Consider the following 17,290-nt stretch of genomic DNA (forward strand, 5'->3'; position numbering starts at 1 on the left):
CAGACGGGGTTAGATGGGCCTCCTGCAATCTAGGGCCTTGTCTGCAAACAGCTGGGAATGTTGTCTGATACAAGGTTACCTTAAGAGGGGTCTCTATTGGTTTTCCTTATTTTCCCCTTCCTTTTGGAAGCTGGGCTTTCAATGCATGGCAGAAACCGTCTCAAAGTGAGGAGACTCTGATCATTTTTACTCTGCCACTAATGAGACTTGTGACTTGGGACAGACCAGGCGCACACCTTTTCCAACTTAGTTTCCAGGTGGAGGCAGGGCGGGGGACATGTGCAGGGGAGATACAGGCATAGGGTAACTTCACCCAGCTCTCAAATCACCCGCGAGGGGGGTCTTGAATCTGGAGTGGTGACCTCTGTGCCCTACCAATAAAGTGAGGGGTCAGATTACAACAGTGGTTCTTGAGGCAGAAAACCCCTTTCCCTGTGGGTGGAATCTAATACAGAAGACCCAAATCAGAGCTCAGTCTCAAAGCCCAGCTGTCCATCACCCGACAAACAGGCCCTGAGCTGCAGTGGAGCTAGCTATGTAAATAGGGTACTCAGTTATAAAGGTCTAACATGCTGTAACATGGCTGAACCTCAGGGACATCATAAAAATGAAAGAAGCCAGTCACAAAAGAGCGCACATTGTGTAATTCTGCTAAAAAACAAAACAAGCAACACTACCAAGGACCGGAAATCCATGGCAGTTAGGCGGCTTCCGTGAAGGGCAGGGTGGAGGCCTGGAAATGTGGAGAGGCAGCAGTGCATACAGGGATGGGTTTCTCACGGAAAGTCAAAAATTTTTGGAGCTAAGTGGAATGATGTCCCTACAACACTGTGATATTTAGTGAATTGTATTCTTTTGGGGGAGGGGGTGCTAAAGATCACATCTAAGGCCTCATATATGCTAGGCAACTGTTCTATCATTGAGCTACACCCCAGTCCCCCGAAGTATATACGCATTAAATTTATAGTCTGTTAATTTTACTCTAGAGATGAGGGTCAGCATCGCATTCCCACGTGCTGAGGGTTACTCCTCCGAGCCCCAGGATGCAAATCGTAGCCAGTAATGAAGATTTTCGTTAACTTAGTTCTCTTGTAATAGCCATCCCCCTTCTTCACTCTAAAGGCTGTTTCCCCTAGCGTCTCAAACACACATGTCCCAGTGACACCCTGCGCCTGGAAACATCTCTCCTCCACGGCAGCCCTCTCCAGCACCAGCGACAGTCCACCGTAATCTCACTGCCTCTAATTTAGGACACATTAGTTTTAAACTCACAATTCCTCAAGAAAGGGAAGTAACAGCTAATGGTCACTCTGTTTGCTCCCTGTCCCGTATCAGTAAAATGAGCATAGAGAGCCCCTGCTGTCAACAGTGTAGTGGCAGTCACCTACGACTCCAGCACCCAGGAGGCTAGACTACACAGGGAGACTCTGCCTCAAAAAACAAGACCAAACCAACAAAAACATGCCCACTAAGTTGTTTCACTTGAATGTGCTCATCTTTCTTTTATTTACATGTTATTTTCTGCTATGTAGAAAAGACAGCCAAGCAACTCTCTGAAGCACTTAGGAGTAGCTCACCTCAGAAGAAAGACTGAATGCCATTTGTTAGGCTCAAAAGAAAGCACTTTGTTTGTTTGTTTTTGAGATAGTGTCTCATTCTGTAGCCCAGGCGTGGCTGGAATTCATTTGGTAGCACAGGTTTTCCTTGAATTTATGGCAACCCCATCAGCCTCCGCGTGTTGGGACTATAGGCATAAATCATCGTGCCCAGCAAACAAAGTGCTGTTGACTCTGTTTGGAAGGAGGTCAGCAGGGTCAGGCTCCTCTGCCACAGAACACCTGTGACTGCTGTCAGCCTCACCAAGACAGGTCCCGCGGGCTACAGGTTCCAGGGTGTGCGGAGGTGCAGGGTACACGGAGGTGCCGGGTGTACGGAGGTGCGGGGTGCACGGGGTGTGGGGTACACGGAGGTGGTGTCGGGTGTACGGAGGTGCGGGGTGAACAAAGGTTAGGGGTGTATGGAGGTGCGGAGGTACACGGAGGTGTGGGGTACACGGAGGTGCGGAGGTACACGAGGTGCTGGGTGTACGGAGGTGCGGGGTTCACGGGGTTTGGGGTACACGGAGGTGCGGAGGTACATGGAGGTGTCGGGTGTACGGAGGTGCGGAGTGCACGGAGGTTAGGGGTGTATGGAGGTGCAGGTTGCACGGAGGTGTGGGGTACACGGAGGTGCGGAGGTACATGGAGGTGCCGGGTGTACGGAGGTGCGGAGTGCACGATTTTAGGGGTGTATGGAGGTGCAGGGTGCACCGGCACATGTTGGAGCCTTTCTAATGATTCTTCTGCACCTCTTCAGAGAAGTCTTGGGGCTGAGGGGCTTGGTCATCTGCTTGTTAATTAAGATTGCATAGGTCAAGGGAACCTCACTTCGGCTGTTTTGATGACAAACACCCAGCCAGGAGCTAACAAGGCCCAGCCACGAGCTCTAGAACTGGGCACGGTGACACACACCTCTAATTCCTCTGCCTCTAGGAAGACAGAGAGAGACAGGAGGATTGAGAGTTCAAGGCCTGCCTGGACTTCATAGTGCGCTCCAACTCAAATTACAAACAGACAAGAGCAAAAATAAATGAAAACTTTGCTTTTTCCGGACAAGTTCGGGCCTGGGATGCTACTGTGATGTCACTCAGCACAGCGGGAGTGGCGTGGTCTCAGAACAGCAGCCACAGTTTTTGGCTCCACAGTCCTGCATATTTTCCTGGGCCATCCGCCCTGGGCTTTGTCCAGTTATCTCAAGCCATAGGGACTACTGAGAATTAATTCAGCCTGGAACCTGGTGAAGTGAGCCCAACAGTAACTGCGTGGATAGTACTGCACCTGGCCGATCCCAACATGCTCTCATGGGTGACCATTGCTGGCTAAAAACAAAGTAATATAAAATGAAAGTAAGGGAAAAACCAGGAAATGGCATTTAGCTTTCTATACACCTCCTCTCGCCGCTGGTGAGAAAGTGGAAAATGAAAGGGCTTCTAGAATAGAAAGGAAGCCAGAGTCCTGAAATTCTGCTCCTAGATACAGCAGCAATGCTTTCTATGTTAAAAATGAGACGCGGCTACTTATGACTTGATAAGTTATAAAATGCCCCTCTCATCCCTGCCAGTCAATGGTCCCAGGCTCCACTGGGACCTTCAGCTCATATGGATTGTATAGGTAACGTGAAACAAGGACAGGGAAAAGCAAGCTCTGTCTTCGGGCTTTTAGTGTGAAGGGCGGGACCTCTGAGTCTTCTGGGTTGCGTGACAGAGGTCAGAGATCTCAGAATGCTCAGCCTCCCTGTGAGCACTAGCCAGCCCTCACTCTGCCTAGGGTCTGAGCTCTGAGGAGGCAGGGTACATTCAGGACCGCGTGGCCATAGAGAAGGCCTCTGGTAGGCGCTCCAACCCCAGTCCTAAACACACATGTATAACAGCAACACTAACACACTTGGTAGATTTTTATCTGTACAATAGTTACTGATATTGAGATGGAGTAATAGGAAGGACAGATGATGAGCTGGAGCAGGTGAGGAAGGGATGAAAATGATGTAATATAGTACTCACTTAGGAAATTTTCAAAAGAAAAACTGAAATTTTAAAAGTATGCTCAGGCCACACTATTTTAACTTCTTGTTCCAGTGAAGTCAGAATAGCAATGTGTTAAGGTCATCCTAAAATAATCTGCACCCCCATGCCACAGAAAGCCACCCACTTCTCTCTGCATAGAGCACAAACTCTCTTGGGATCTCATCTTGATCGCTGGAATCAATAAGCATCACAGAAGAGATCTTTACGGAGTGTGCTTTATTGCACTTAATCTAACTAAATTACAGCTCAGTGTTTGTTCTGAGGGGTAAGGGGTGAGAGCAGCTGAACATGTTTAGTCAGTGGCCGTATCATCTGCCTGCTGTCGGGCCCGAGGTGCTCAGAGGACTTTGTGGCCCAGGGACATCACCTCTAGAGCAGAAGTCCATGGTGGCCCCACCTGCACAACTGTCCTTTGCAAACCACAGGTGAAGGTTCCTGGGCTGCCGCCAGAATGGTGAGTTGCTCTCAGAAGAGATCAGGAAGCAGGGACCAGCCAGCCTGCCTGACATTTCTTACAAGGTGCGGTTGCTCAACCACAGCTGCCAAGATGCAGCATCTAGAGAACCTACAGACGTCTGTGGACAAATCTCCAAGCCACGGTCACAACACTGTGCAGAACCGATGAAGGTGAGGCCCTTGCGCTGGCATTCTCTAAGTGCACTCAAGGGTGAGAAGCACTGCTGTGTAGGAACACAAACAGGAACTGGGCCGGGGAAGTGAGCATTCCTCTTGTCTCACAGCTGGCAAATGCTGACATGTCTGGGAGCTTTGGGGCCATCTGACACATCACAGGTATGAGAAGTTCCTGAAATGCCTGCCTTCGGGTTCTGCCTAAAAGCTAGGCAGATGCTGATCAGTCAGCATGTACCTGGAATGCCTGTGTGGTGGGGGACAAACAGAACAAATCGCCGAGTGAAAAGTTCTTCATACCTAGGATGACTGCAGAAGGCTGAGGCAGGGACATACATCCTTTCCTTCATGTCCCCATGGGCGGCCGAGGGAAGGGGGAGCTTGGTGGGCACCTCCAGATGTGGATAACCATGGGGATTTAGCACTGAATCACAACTGTGATGTAATTCCTGGTTCTATTTGTGTATCGATTGTTTGGTTGGCTGATTGGTTGTAGTGCTGGGAATTGGACGTGGGTCTCACACATTCTCTACCACTGAGCGGTGTTCCCGACCACTCCTGATTTTGAGCTGCTGGTTGCCTGGGACTATTTGTGAAATAAAAAAGTGATTTATTCACTTAGATTTCAAGAAGTTCCTTCGCCTGCTTAGGACACATAGAGAAATGAAAGAATCAGCAGAAATGAGCGACATAAGACTTACTGCATCTCTTTCTTCTTCAGAGGATTCATGAGGCGCAGCGTGTCTCTGATCACGGCCACCTTCACCTCTTCATCCACCAGGCTGGGGATATTTTCAAACACCCCTGGAGAGAGCTTGGAAGGTAAGGATTCCAAGTCAGAGCTGAACTGTGACCCACTTCTGATGCTTATCCCTGCGTACCGCATCTAGCTCAATGATTGTGCAATCATGCATCTGGCCTTGGCAAATCCACAGAAAGGGGTTTTAACACTCCTTAATCTTAGCTTAAATATGAAATCACCTTTTATAAATCCACAAAACCCACACCAAAAAATTAACAGCACTGTGATTTTATTGTTATTGGTTAAGGTTTTATTTTGTTAGCCCAGGCTGGCTGCCAACTTGATGTGTAGCTGAGGATGGCCTTGAACTTGTGATTGCTCTGCCCTGCCCTCTGGACGCCTGGGGTTACAGATGTGCAGTACTATGCCTGGTCTTAGCCCTGTGCTTTTTGGATTATCAAAATTATACACACTCATTATGTATGACCTGGGAATGTGGGAAGGGCTTAAGAAAATTAAAAGAATCCAGTTAATACCCCAAAAAGCCCAGTAGGAATTTTAGGGCGATTTCCTCTGACTCCTTGGCAGCCTTTGTGGGGGTACAGCATGAGCATTGTTAAATGTACTGTTTATCTTAGTGGCCAAGCATGCCGGCATGGCTAACTCACATTACAGAATTTCAGTCAGCTCATCTCCTGAGGCTAACTAATTAGTTCATGTCACAATGGATGGAAAGGCTCAGCCGCTCCTAAGTTTCCCACCTTTAAAATGAGAAGAATGGTATGCTGGGAAATTACCATGGGTCGGAAAGGTCTTATATTAATAGACTCTCTTTGGAGCTCGACAGAACTAAAATTATTTGACTTGAACGGAATTTAGTTGTGAAATTCTGAGGATGGCAAGTCTTGGGCAGTTAAGGGGCCGCCTCACAGGTCCACAGTCCAGGGGATGATGCGATCACTTACTTCGTATTCATGCTCAATTCTCATGCTGGGGTTTGCATTCACTTCAAGTAGCATAGGCTTCAGGTTTTTCATCAGAAGGATGTCAAAGCCTAGAATCTGGGCAGAGCAAACATAATTCAGAATTACTCCCTCTGGCCACAATTTCTTCTCAGGAATTGAGTATGGTATTAGGGTCATTAAAGCGAAAATAAATTCAAACTCGGGCTCCAACCTTGGCCTTGACCCTGGCCTCCTCCTCCACAGCCCTTGCTCCTCTGGGTGTACTTGTTAGACCAAATGGATAGTAGAATTTTTTATGGAAACCTTGGTAACAGATGCAGTCCCACAGTGCATCTCAGGACCAGCTGTCATCCCAAGTGCCATGAAATGATGCCCTCTGGCCTCTTCAACACGTTTTTATCATGTTAAGGATCACCAGCAGTCCACCAATTCCTCTCCCAGGCTTTCGGTCTACTCTCTTCTGTTAGGTTACTTCCTGGCTACATCTCTGGAAACCTAAGGCCACCTCTCTTAGCCTGGAGCACACATGAGTGTTTTGTAAGGATTGAGAAGTAGCTCGTCCTCTAGGCCGTGCCTGCTGTTAAAATTTCTCAGAGCAGAATGTGAGCAAATGTGTTTGGGAAACATCAATTACCCTCCTTGGGTGAATCTGATATAACCTTTTGGTATGTGTGTGTGTGTGTGTGTGTGTGTGTGTGTGTGTGTGAGAGAGAGAGAGAGAGAGAGAGAGAGAGAGAGAGAGAGAGAGAGAGTTGAAAGAAGGGGGAAATATTTGGAAAATAAGACACTGGGGGGTGCCAATCACCACCCCATTTTCCTGCTCCTAGGATCCCTATGGTTGTGCGTGCTACACACACACGCGCACACGCACACACAGTATGAGTTATACAATGCACCAAAGATTCACAGTTCCATTAGATCCTATGAAGACACTCTTAGAAGGGAGCAGAATTTGAACCCCCAAAATGATTATGGGTCCTCAGTCCTGCCTACCTAGTGAGTGGGGGTGTTAGCTTTCATGCCCAAACAGGACTAATCACATGTGCCTCCAGTGTAAGATGAGCATTAGCAGTTTTCAGATGGTGACACCAGAGCATGAGACTAAGCTAGAATGTGGACCCCTGTGCCACGACCTCACGGGTCACCGCCACAGGCCAACCCTGCACTCAAGGCTCACTGCTGTACACCTGTGCTTGACTGCGACACCTGGCTTCTGAAGTTCTTACAAGTTCTTCCATTAGACACACTGCCATGTGCATCTTGCCCTCCTCTCACACAGTCCTTCATCTGACTGACTCTGCATCCTAAAGATCCTTCCGAATGAGATTCAGACTTGAACTACATGGACCTCAGATTCTCTAGAAGTGTTAACATTAGAAAACTTCTAACATAATTGATACAACCCCAGAGTCTCAAAAAACTAACTAAATAAATAAATAAGGTAGAAAAGGGCAAAAAAGAAAAAAGATATGGTATAGACTCCTCTTCCTCTACGGACTCCAGAGGGAAAGATGAGAGGAAACCATTTGCTCATCCATAGAGAATATGCATTATTTAAATGATAATTATCAAACTGTAGCTTCATCTATATTAATGAAATCAAAGTCTGGATGACCATTTTTGGGAATGATTCAAGATGAACTTATGTCTCAGTGAAGGGCAATCAGGATGAGGAGCTGGAAAAATCGCCCTTGTACTATTTTTCTTTCCGAGGTCCTGAACAGGAAGGGATGGAAATCAGTAGAAAATGCTGCATGGATGAGAGATCTGTGGAATAATAAATGACAAGCGGCTGTGATAATCCAAAAAGCACAGGGCTGTGAGTGATGAGGCCCTCGGGAGGCTGGTGACACCAGGAGTGTGACTTTGGACCTGGCCTGAGCCTTGTGCTGCAGATAAGGCTGAGGACAGTGGCTGACCAACTGTGCCAGCCCTGGACATCCTGCTGCATCTCAGAAGTATGGAGTTCCACTTTTTCAAACCTGATTAGGCTTTTCTGTTCCATGCCCAGTGGACTAGTGAATGTGAAGGGGATGTTGAGAGTAAACAGAGATCGCTCCTTTGTCTCCCGACTACTCAGACCAGAATACTCACACAAAATTATATTAATTACAACACTGTTTGGCTCAGGTTTCTTATTAACTAACTCTTACATCTTAAATTAACCCTTTTCTATTAATCTGTGTATCTCCACGAGGCTCTGGCTTACCGCTAAGTTTCTGGCGTCTGTCCTCCTCCTTCGGCAGCTACATGGTGTCTTCCTGACTCGACTATTCTCTCTATCTCTGTTCTGATTTCCTGCTCCTGGCTTCTACTCTGCTAAGCCATTGACCAAACAGTTTTATTTTATCAACCAATAAAAGCAACACATATACAGAAAGACATCCCACATCAGTTGAGAACTAGAGAAAGAGCATGGAAACCTCTTCCAATGAATTTGTTGGTACCCACCAGGGCCGACTATTTAAGAATCTGAAGTGCATGGTTTTGAATAGATTGAATCTTCCACAGGAATGCTTTGGAGTTAGAAAGTCCTGGGTTCCGGTCTCAGCTCACTCTTTCCCATTAGCTCTTTAACAGGCTTTTGGGAAGGTGTTTAGCTTCTCTGTACCCATGCCCTCATTGAGAAATGGGTCTAACATAGAAGCCCTGCAGGACCATCAATAACGGTTATGCAAAGTGAGCCTAGGACTGTGCTCTCCTATAGAAGGTGAACTTAGTGAGCCTAGGACTGTACTCTCCTACAGAAGGTCAACTACGCTTAGTGACCCCAGGACTGTGCTCTCCCATAGAAGGTGAACTTAGTGAGCCTAGGACTGTACTCTCCTATAGAAGGTCAACTACGCTTAGTGACCCTAGGACTGTGCTCTCCATATAGAAGGTCAACTATCACTTAGCTCTCTGCAGTTTCCAACTAAGTCCACCGACAGGAGATGGCAGTGCCATGCTGTGCAGTCACAGGAGATGCTCATCTTCAGCTCTGCCTCTAACTTGTGACTGAAGTCAAGGTCCTTGGTGGCTCTAGGCCCCGCTGTCCTCATTTGTAAACGGGAAAAGAACTTTCATCCATTCATTAGTGTGATACTTCCTGAATGCATGCTATAACCATGTACCATCAGACACAGCACACCGTGGAATGAGCTCTGCATAGCTCTGACCACATTATGTGTTTAAGGGAGGTCAAACGATACTTTTTTTAAGTTCAAGGACATCTGGATTGTTTTCCTCTCAGAAAGTCTGATGATAAAATACCCAGTACCAAGGTCTTTCAGATTCCCAGGACTGGGAAGAACTTAGAGTTGGATCTTGCCATTGAAATCCCAGAATGTCTGAGCTGGCAAATAAATTATTATAAAGTCTGGAAGTTTCTTGGTCTACAACTTCTCAAGATGATGTTCTTTTGGAAGGAGCCAGATTGGATCAACACTGACGTACTTTTAATATGCTACATTTCCAGAAAGAGACATTTATGTTTTTTTTTCTTTTTTGAAAAATCCCTAATCTTATCTAGTTCCTCCTTCTAGGAGACCCCATATTCTAGGCACAAGAAACAAAGCAACTCAACACTGCTACTGTCTCCAGGCCTCACATTTTAGAGAAGAGAGGACCACAAGCAAGCTAAAGTGACAGCAAGGTTAGAACCCAGGAATATGGTAAGGAGGGTGGGAGGACCAGGGAGGGTTTGTAATATGACTTGTAAAGGTTCTTGTTGGCTACTGCAGGGTTGTTTGTGGGTTGCATGTGGCAAGAAGGGGGTGGAAGAGCTAAAGATAGCTTAGCTAACCTTAAGACTAGCAGTTTCTGGTCTATGTGAATGCTGCTTGTTTGCTGGAATAGGAAGGGTGGAGGACAGCAGGCCCTAGGAGGGAAGACAAGAATCTGATTTTGAGCCTGGTAAGTGTTTGGTGTCCACTGACTGTTCTAATAGGAAGTCTAAGTGGGCAATGGGATATTTCGGTCTGGAGCTCAAGCAGAGGTCAAGATTAGCAATATGAATTTCAGAATCAAGAGCGTGTGACTGGTCCCTAAAGCCACACACAGGGCAGGATGAGATGGTTAAGGAAGTGATGTAGATATACAAAGACAAATTTCCAGAATCCATCCCTAGTGGGCTCCAGTATTGACAGGTCCAGGGAAGGGGCTCAGGAGGAACAGCCAGTAAGGTTGCAGGAAATCTGGGAGAATGTGAACCCCTCACTATCTGCTGCGCAAACCTCTCATGCCTTGTATTCACGTAGGCATCACCTCCTCTGGGAGCCTTCAGCTGGGCAGTTAACTGTCCCCTGATGCTGTGCGTGCCTTTGGACAGCATGACCTACAAGGAGCTGTGATTGTCATTGTGAGTCTTCCACACTAAATGGAGTTTCCCTTAGAGGCACTGACCTTGCCTGGGCCTTAGCCACAGGCCCATACCTAGCTTAGGCTTTATCTCGGTCGGAACCCAGGGAGCGTGCTAGATTCCAGAGGAAAAAAACAACTTAACTATCATAGTGGTCAAGGAAGGTATCACAGAGAGTGGTCTAAACCTCTTCGGGAGGCACTGACTATCAGAACCATGGAACAGGAGAGAGCAGAGCAGGCTGGCCAGGGCAGCAGAGAACCGACAACCCAACCAGGACAGCACTGGTGGTGCCCAAGGGAAGGGATGCAGATCTGGTTTGGGAGAACAACGGTTGAGGCACAGGAAGCTAGTGAGCCAAACCTCGCAATACCAACATCCCAGTTAACATTAAAATGAGAAAGGTTGCCCAAATTTACCTAACTTCAAGGTCCTGCCCTGGGGTCAGGTGTGAGAACTGTTGTCATAGGAACCAATGTAATAAACATCCAACCTAAGGGACTGCTGTGTGTTAGGGGCTGCTCCACACAGCTCTTACTAGAGCATGCAACAGCTCTGGGGTGTAGCTTACGAGCATGTTCACTCCTTGTGGGTAAGGAAACCCAGACTAGGAAAGGATGGCTTATCAAGCTCGCCAGCAGCGGTTGCTGTAAGAGGGAGCTGGGGGGAACTCAAACCCACTATGCTGAGGAGGAAACCCCCATTACCACCTCACCGATTCTGTTTCTGTCTGGTCGAGTGTCTGGGCTGTGGGGTAAGGAAGAGGGCACAGAGAGAAAGAGGATCATGCTAGGCCTTAGAAAAGATATAATTCTAGACATCCAACAGAAGGGTCATGGCCAAGGGCAGAATTAGATGTGGGGAGCAGGAAAAGTATACAGACTAAGCCACAGAGCGAGAAGAACCGTGGGAGCCGAGCAGAAGCCTTTTCTCTGCGTGTGTTTCTGTCACGCGATTGACTACACCTTGGATGACCTTGACGTTTAAGTCAGGGTCACACTGCTGCCCTTAAGTCAGCAGCCAGGAGGCTCTGCGGCTCAGCTGCCTGGACTATGACACAGAATGGGCTGGAATGACCGGGCAGCTGTGTTTCTCAGCAGCAGACTATGGGAGATCCGACCACAGCTGAGCTGTGCCAGCTGTTGCTTGGCTGCCACATTTTCCAAGTCATTACTGTGGTCATGGCTGGAACAGGGTCGTAGCCACATGCCCCAGATGAGTGTAATTTGGTTGGCTGGAGCTTATGTTCTGCAGTGCTGCCATCTTGCCTAGCCTACTACAAGGGCTACCTAGCAAAGAAATAACTTCTTGTGTTTGTGCAGCGTCTCGACAGTTTGCTTCGCAGCCCTTATCTCATGTGAGTTGGATATCAACCCTGCCAGGCAGATGAGGAAACTGTGCTCCTGAAAAGTCATGTGACTTAGGACAGGTCACATGGCAAATGGATACTATGGCCCAAACCTGTTCTAATTCTGCTCAGCTATCTGGAGCCCAGCTAGGAGCATCCTGAAAAGTAACACACACACACACACACACACTCACACACAAATATAGGAGTGGCCTGGGTAGGGAGTAGGATGCCAGTTCCTCTCCCTTGCCAACAAATGGTCAGCGGGTACCACTGGATACCTTGTTAAAGCATTTTCACGCACATCACTTCCCAATGCGCCCATCGGGTGTGAGTGTACAGAGAGAACCCCAGTGGCACTGATGGTAAGAAAGACACCAGCACACATGGAGCTGTCTCCTCAGAGAGCAGTAGCAAAAGGTCCGAGACCTTGGGCCCATCTGCTAGATGTGACCTGACCAAATCAGCAGCAGCTCTGTGTCTGGGCCTTCAGTTCTCTACAACTGGCCCTGCCCCCACCCCGAAGGCTGCTTGTTGCTGCCTGTCTACTGCAAGACGTGCAAATGACCATCCCAGCTCTCCCTGCTGCTACTTTGGCCATCCTGGGGCTCTGTGGTTTGGCCATACTTGCCTGACCCCATATCATGCTCCTAGAATAGCTATCACTACCAAACAGGCCTGGCCACACAGTCCTCAGGGATCAGCCCTGTGTGTGACCACATCACAGGGCCTCTCTGCCCTCCCTTTGTGGTGGCCTTGGTCAGGACTTCTTTGCTCCAGCATGCCTTGAAGTCCTCCTCACCTGCCCTTCCTAACCTTGTCTTCATGGCTATTGAACACACCTAGGCATGTGTTTCCGAAGGAACCGAAGGCATGGGGGCCCTGGGATCATGGGTGGGACTCTAGAGGACAATTACCACTTCCTGCTTCTCACACTGCCTCAGTTCCCACCCCTGGGAGAGACATTGCTCCAATCCCTCTCCTCATGCCTGCTCCTTATTGTGACCCTCCTAGCACAGTCAGGAAACACTGATCTTCCATGACAGAAAAAGCGACAAACATATGTGCAAACTTAACACACCAGTGCAAGCGAAGCCGCCAGCGGCCCCAGCAGTCGGATAGACCTTTGGAATGCCACTCGTGAGGCTGTAAGTGCTTCAGGGGACAGGACTTCACACCAGGGATTTTAGGAAGCTCAGAAGCAAGTCAAATAAGACAGTGTCTTGTCTAGGGGACATTCGTGCATGACCGCGTATAGTTCTAAAAATCGAAGAAATGGTCAGCAATAAGGTTCAGAAAGTGGTCGTGTCGAGGACAGGCTGGGGAGTGGCATAGGGAGGAGATGCTAATAGGGGCCAGGCAGTGGGTCAGTGTGACCACTACAAGTATCATCTTCTGTTCTTTCATTACACACTTACACACACACACACACACACACACACACACACACACACACTGCACAGCTCTGCTGGAGTGGATCCCAGAGGCTCATCTTGGCTGGCCTGTTCTAACAGATCTGGTGGCAGCAAAGTGAGTGCCTGGTCTCCATGCCCCTGTCTCATCCCTGACATCCATGTTCTTAAAAGCTGTTTCAAACCATTCCCCATTTTCTTCCCCCTCACAGACTGGCTGATTGCCCAAGACAGTTAGTTCTTGCTAGACTCCCCAGGAAGTGTCAGTGAACATAAGGGACAGACTTCAGGATGGTCTTGGCCTCCTGGCAGCGTCTGAGGCTGCAGCCCATGCCCAGGTGTTCTCTGAGTCCGTCTTCCTGGACATTTCTGACACGTTTGCCTTCCGGTGCTGCTGTGGGTGAGTTCTCAGTTCTCTCTTAGACCTCCCTGTCTCTCCTGGACGCCAGCCCAAACATCAACTTGTATCAACCTCTCCTTTCAGCTGCTACACAGGGCCCAAGACATGTGTCTCCATCTTAGCTCCTCTTCTCTAGCTACCATCTCTTCTCTTTCTCCAGGTCTAGTCAGTCAGCCTCTCAGATGGCACCCAGTGTTACCTAGTCTCTCCATGCCTACCAAGACCTCTCTCCTCAGAGGCAGCATCTTCTGATTACACAGAAGCATTGATCTCATTGCAATCTTGCAGCCAGCCTTGACTCAGCCCTAACCCACAGAACAAGGAACTGTGTACTTGGGAATCTGAAAATATAACATGAGCGGAATCTGTTTATAGCCCTCTGGTGGTCGCCACTGCCCTTGGGTACTCCACCACTTGGTCCTAACCTACTTTCCCTCTTCACTGTCTCTCACATCCCTCATCTGGGCCTTAACCCCAACCGTAGCCACAGTGAACTTCTTTTGGCATCTCAGACACACCAGGCTTCCCTCTTACCTCCAAGGCAACATGTCTCCACCTAGAACATTCTGTGGCCATCCCAGTGCACTCTTCCCTGCTGTTTCTTAGCTAAGTTTCAAGGAGCCATCCTGGACTCAGTCAGGAATGGTAGATGGGTCCACAGTCCCATAGCACTTGCTCCATTTCCTATTTGATTCTATCACTTGTAATACTCCATTAGTTGCATCTTAGTGGCTCTTTCTCCCACTATGGATTCTTGGCATCGGGCAGCAGAATTCTACAATACCTGACCTCCTACTAGGTAGGTGTAACAACTCTTCGATGAGTGAAGACTGTACGAATCCTACAGATCTATGGTTCAAAGAGGGGAGTGGCTTGCCCTCCCTTATTGGAGAGAGAAAGTTGGAAGTTGACTAAAGGTTTCAAAAGCCTGAGGCGGTTACCTCCTATATCCCCGCATCTGGCCATCCTGCCCCATCCTGCATCCCATAGCGGGTGGAAGCTGGTACGGTTACCTGGAAGCAGGTGGGCCCTGGCCTCCCTGTAGGGATGTCTGATTGGTAGAAAACTTTGAGCTCCGGAGTCAGGGCAATGACAGTCTTGATCACCAAGGAGATGATGTCAGACCAGACCTTCTTGATATCAATGCCTTTGGAAGAGAGTCTACAGAGAATGCTAGAGAAAGTCCTCTTGCTGCCCGTACTGGCGTTGTCAGAGTGGACGAACTTGCTGCTGTGGATGTTGAGCGAGTAGTTGGTCAAGTGCATGAAGACGTGGTGCAGGTTCTGGGGGTTCGGCTCGTGATACGGCTCTGTACAAAATCTAGAGAGTCCATCTTTGGCTATATAAATCTCTAAGGGCTCCAAGGACTTGAGCAGGACGTACAGACGGATGTCAAACTTGAGCTTGTCAATAAGGAGAGGCTTACAGATGTACTCCTGGACCACTGCTGGCCTGTTCTGGAGGGCCCCAGTCATGCGGATGTCATTGGGATCTTTAATGAGGTAGATTCCATCGCCCTGACAACCGCTGTCTGGTTTCACAATAAAGGTGGGCTTCCAGGTCGGGTCACCATCTTTCACCATCCGAACCTGGGAGGGAGGGAAAGAACCTTTAATGTTGCGTCAGGATCCCGGTTCCCCAGTGCTCACTGGGTGTCTTCCACTGAGATGACACTATCCTGGGGTACCATGACATGGATCCGTCCTCAGTCTTCTACTCTAGGGGGAGGCGGAACATGGATTAGAAACGCAACCATAAGACCTGAGTTCAAGTCACATTCTCAGTTGTATTCTTGTACAAGTCATGGAACTAGTAACAATGACAGTGGCTTGATGCAATCTGTGAGTGCCCGTGACATGGCAGGCGCGTATTCGGCACTTTACACACATTACTTCATCAAACCCTCCCAGAAAACAAGGCTGTTAGAGAGAGATGCAGCTGCTATGTGTGAGAGGAAGAAGCCTGCCTGGGTTCAAATCCTGACTGTCACTTACGGCGCAAATTATTTCTACCTTCCATAACTGCTACATAGAACTAAAACTATCTTCTTTTTCTGAATCTTCTTTGTTTTGAGACAGGGTACCTTGTCTAACCTGGCTTTGAACTTGCTCTGTAGCTAGGGATGACCTTGAGCTCTTCACCTGCCAAGTGCTGGGATTATAGATGAGCAAACATCACACCTGGCACATGTGTTGCTGGACTCTGTGCAAGCTAGGCAAGCATGCGTCCAGCTGAGCCACCTCTGTGCAAGCTGGGCAAGCATGCGTCCAGCTGAGCCACCTCTGTGCAAGCTGGGCAAGCATGCGTCCAGCTGAGCCACCTCTGTGCAAGTTGGGCAAGCATGCGTCCAGCTGAGCCACCTCTGTGCAAGCTGGGCAAGCATGCATCCAGCAGAGCCACCTCTGTGCAAGCTGGGCAAGCATGCGTCCAGCTGAGCCACCTCTGTGCAAGCTGGGCAAGCATGCATCCAGCTGAGCTACATTCTCAGCTCCAGGACTGATATTGGGCTGAGGACTCAATGAGAAAATAAATGTAGCAGACTAAGAACACAAAAGCTGACATGTGAGGGACGAAAGCCCGACCACTATCATTTTCAAAGATAGAGTAACTTACCAGTTCAACTGGGGAGGTGGCAGAGTTGGGACTGAGGACTCGGAAGCCCTGTGCCTTCCCCCATATTCCTTTCACCCTTCAATGGGATAATACAGAGACGTGATCGACCGAAATGTACAAAGCCCTAAGCTCAGCCACCCCGAGTCAGCACATGAGAAAGGGTTTTCTGGTTTGTTAAGGGTGTCTCACAGACTTGGCCCATCCTCCGACCTGTTTGACCCTTTTGAGAATTAGGTTCTGTCTGCTGCAGCATTTGCCTTCCTCCCTGATCTGGGTCAGCAGGACACTCTCATGATGTTCCAGGCACTTGGCCAGAATTCAGATCGAAACCCTTGGTTGTGTATGATTTACAGGTAACTGTGTCCTCCAGGCTGTGGCTTCATGGTATTCTTTCGGAGCTCACATGCCGGAAATTTAATCCCTGTATGTATATATGAATGATATCTCAAGGTGGAAACTCAGCAGGCAAATGGTATCTCAAGGTGGAAACTCGGCAGGCAAAGCTGAGGAAGCTATGAGAATGGAGGCTTGTGGCTTCATAAGAAATGAAGAGCGACCACACCTCTCCACTGTCCCCTGGCACATTTGCCATGTCGCATCCTGTGATGCTCTTTGCCACCTTGTGATGCAGGAAAAGGTCCCTCACCAGCTACCAGCATCTTGACATTGGACAGTGGAGCTGAAAGACATGTGTTCTATTCTTTACAAACCGACCGGGAGAGACATCCAGACGTCCGTCCGTGTTGGGGTGCTTTGGGAAGCTACGGAAGCAGAAGACTGAGATGTTGAGGGAGGAGGTCTTCAGTGGGGACGCGTGAAGAGAACAGAGGGGTAGGGGTCACCTTGCTCCCTGCAGCTCCCGGGACAGAAGCTCTGTTCTGAGCTGTCACTAAGAGCAGTGCCCGGCAGGCTGGCAGAGGTGTTGATGGTTAAGGGCTGGCCTCCCGTCAGCCTTTGCCTTCGCTGTGTAAGCCTGACCCAGGCCATCTGCACTCTGGAATGTACTTATCTCTCTGACTGGCCTATATTTCTAACTGAAGCTTTTGCTGATTCCTCGGGCTTGTAAAAGATCCTTAACAATGGAGAGACATCTAGAGCCTTAATAATGGCTCCATCAACTGCTTCCTCCACGTCAGCAGGGTTCTGGAATGGAACTTCACAAAAGATCAATCCGCCTCTCAGGTCCTCCACAGAGCCTTTCCTGCAATGGTGACCTTGA

At 48.7% G+C, this 17,290-nt stretch overlaps 1 protein-coding gene across 3 annotated transcripts in view; it reads right to left on the bottom strand.

The window, feature by feature from the left end:
* Ttll11 (tubulin tyrosine ligase like 11) overlaps positions 1-17,290 on the bottom strand; it is a 224,135-nt gene that overhangs the window by 129,690 nt on the left and 77,155 nt on the right. For all 3 annotated transcript variants that reach the window (XM_041674424.1, XM_041674423.1, XM_041674422.1), the window contains 3 exons: positions 14,472-15,047; positions 5,960-6,055; positions 4,954-5,066 (listed from right to left, as the gene is read on the bottom strand). In XM_041674424.1, the coding sequence (XP_041530358.1) occupies positions 4,954-5,066; positions 5,960-6,055; positions 14,472-15,047 (785 nt within the window). The remainder of the gene's footprint in view (positions 1-4,953; positions 5,067-5,959; positions 6,056-14,471; positions 15,048-17,290) is intronic.

Source organism: Microtus oregoni, unplaced genomic scaffold (assembly GCF_018167655.1).
Source record: "Microtus oregoni isolate MIOR12 unplaced genomic scaffold, Mior012 000025F_ref0000491, whole genome shotgun sequence".
NCBI lineage: Eukaryota > Metazoa > Chordata > Mammalia > Rodentia > Cricetidae > Microtus > Microtus oregoni.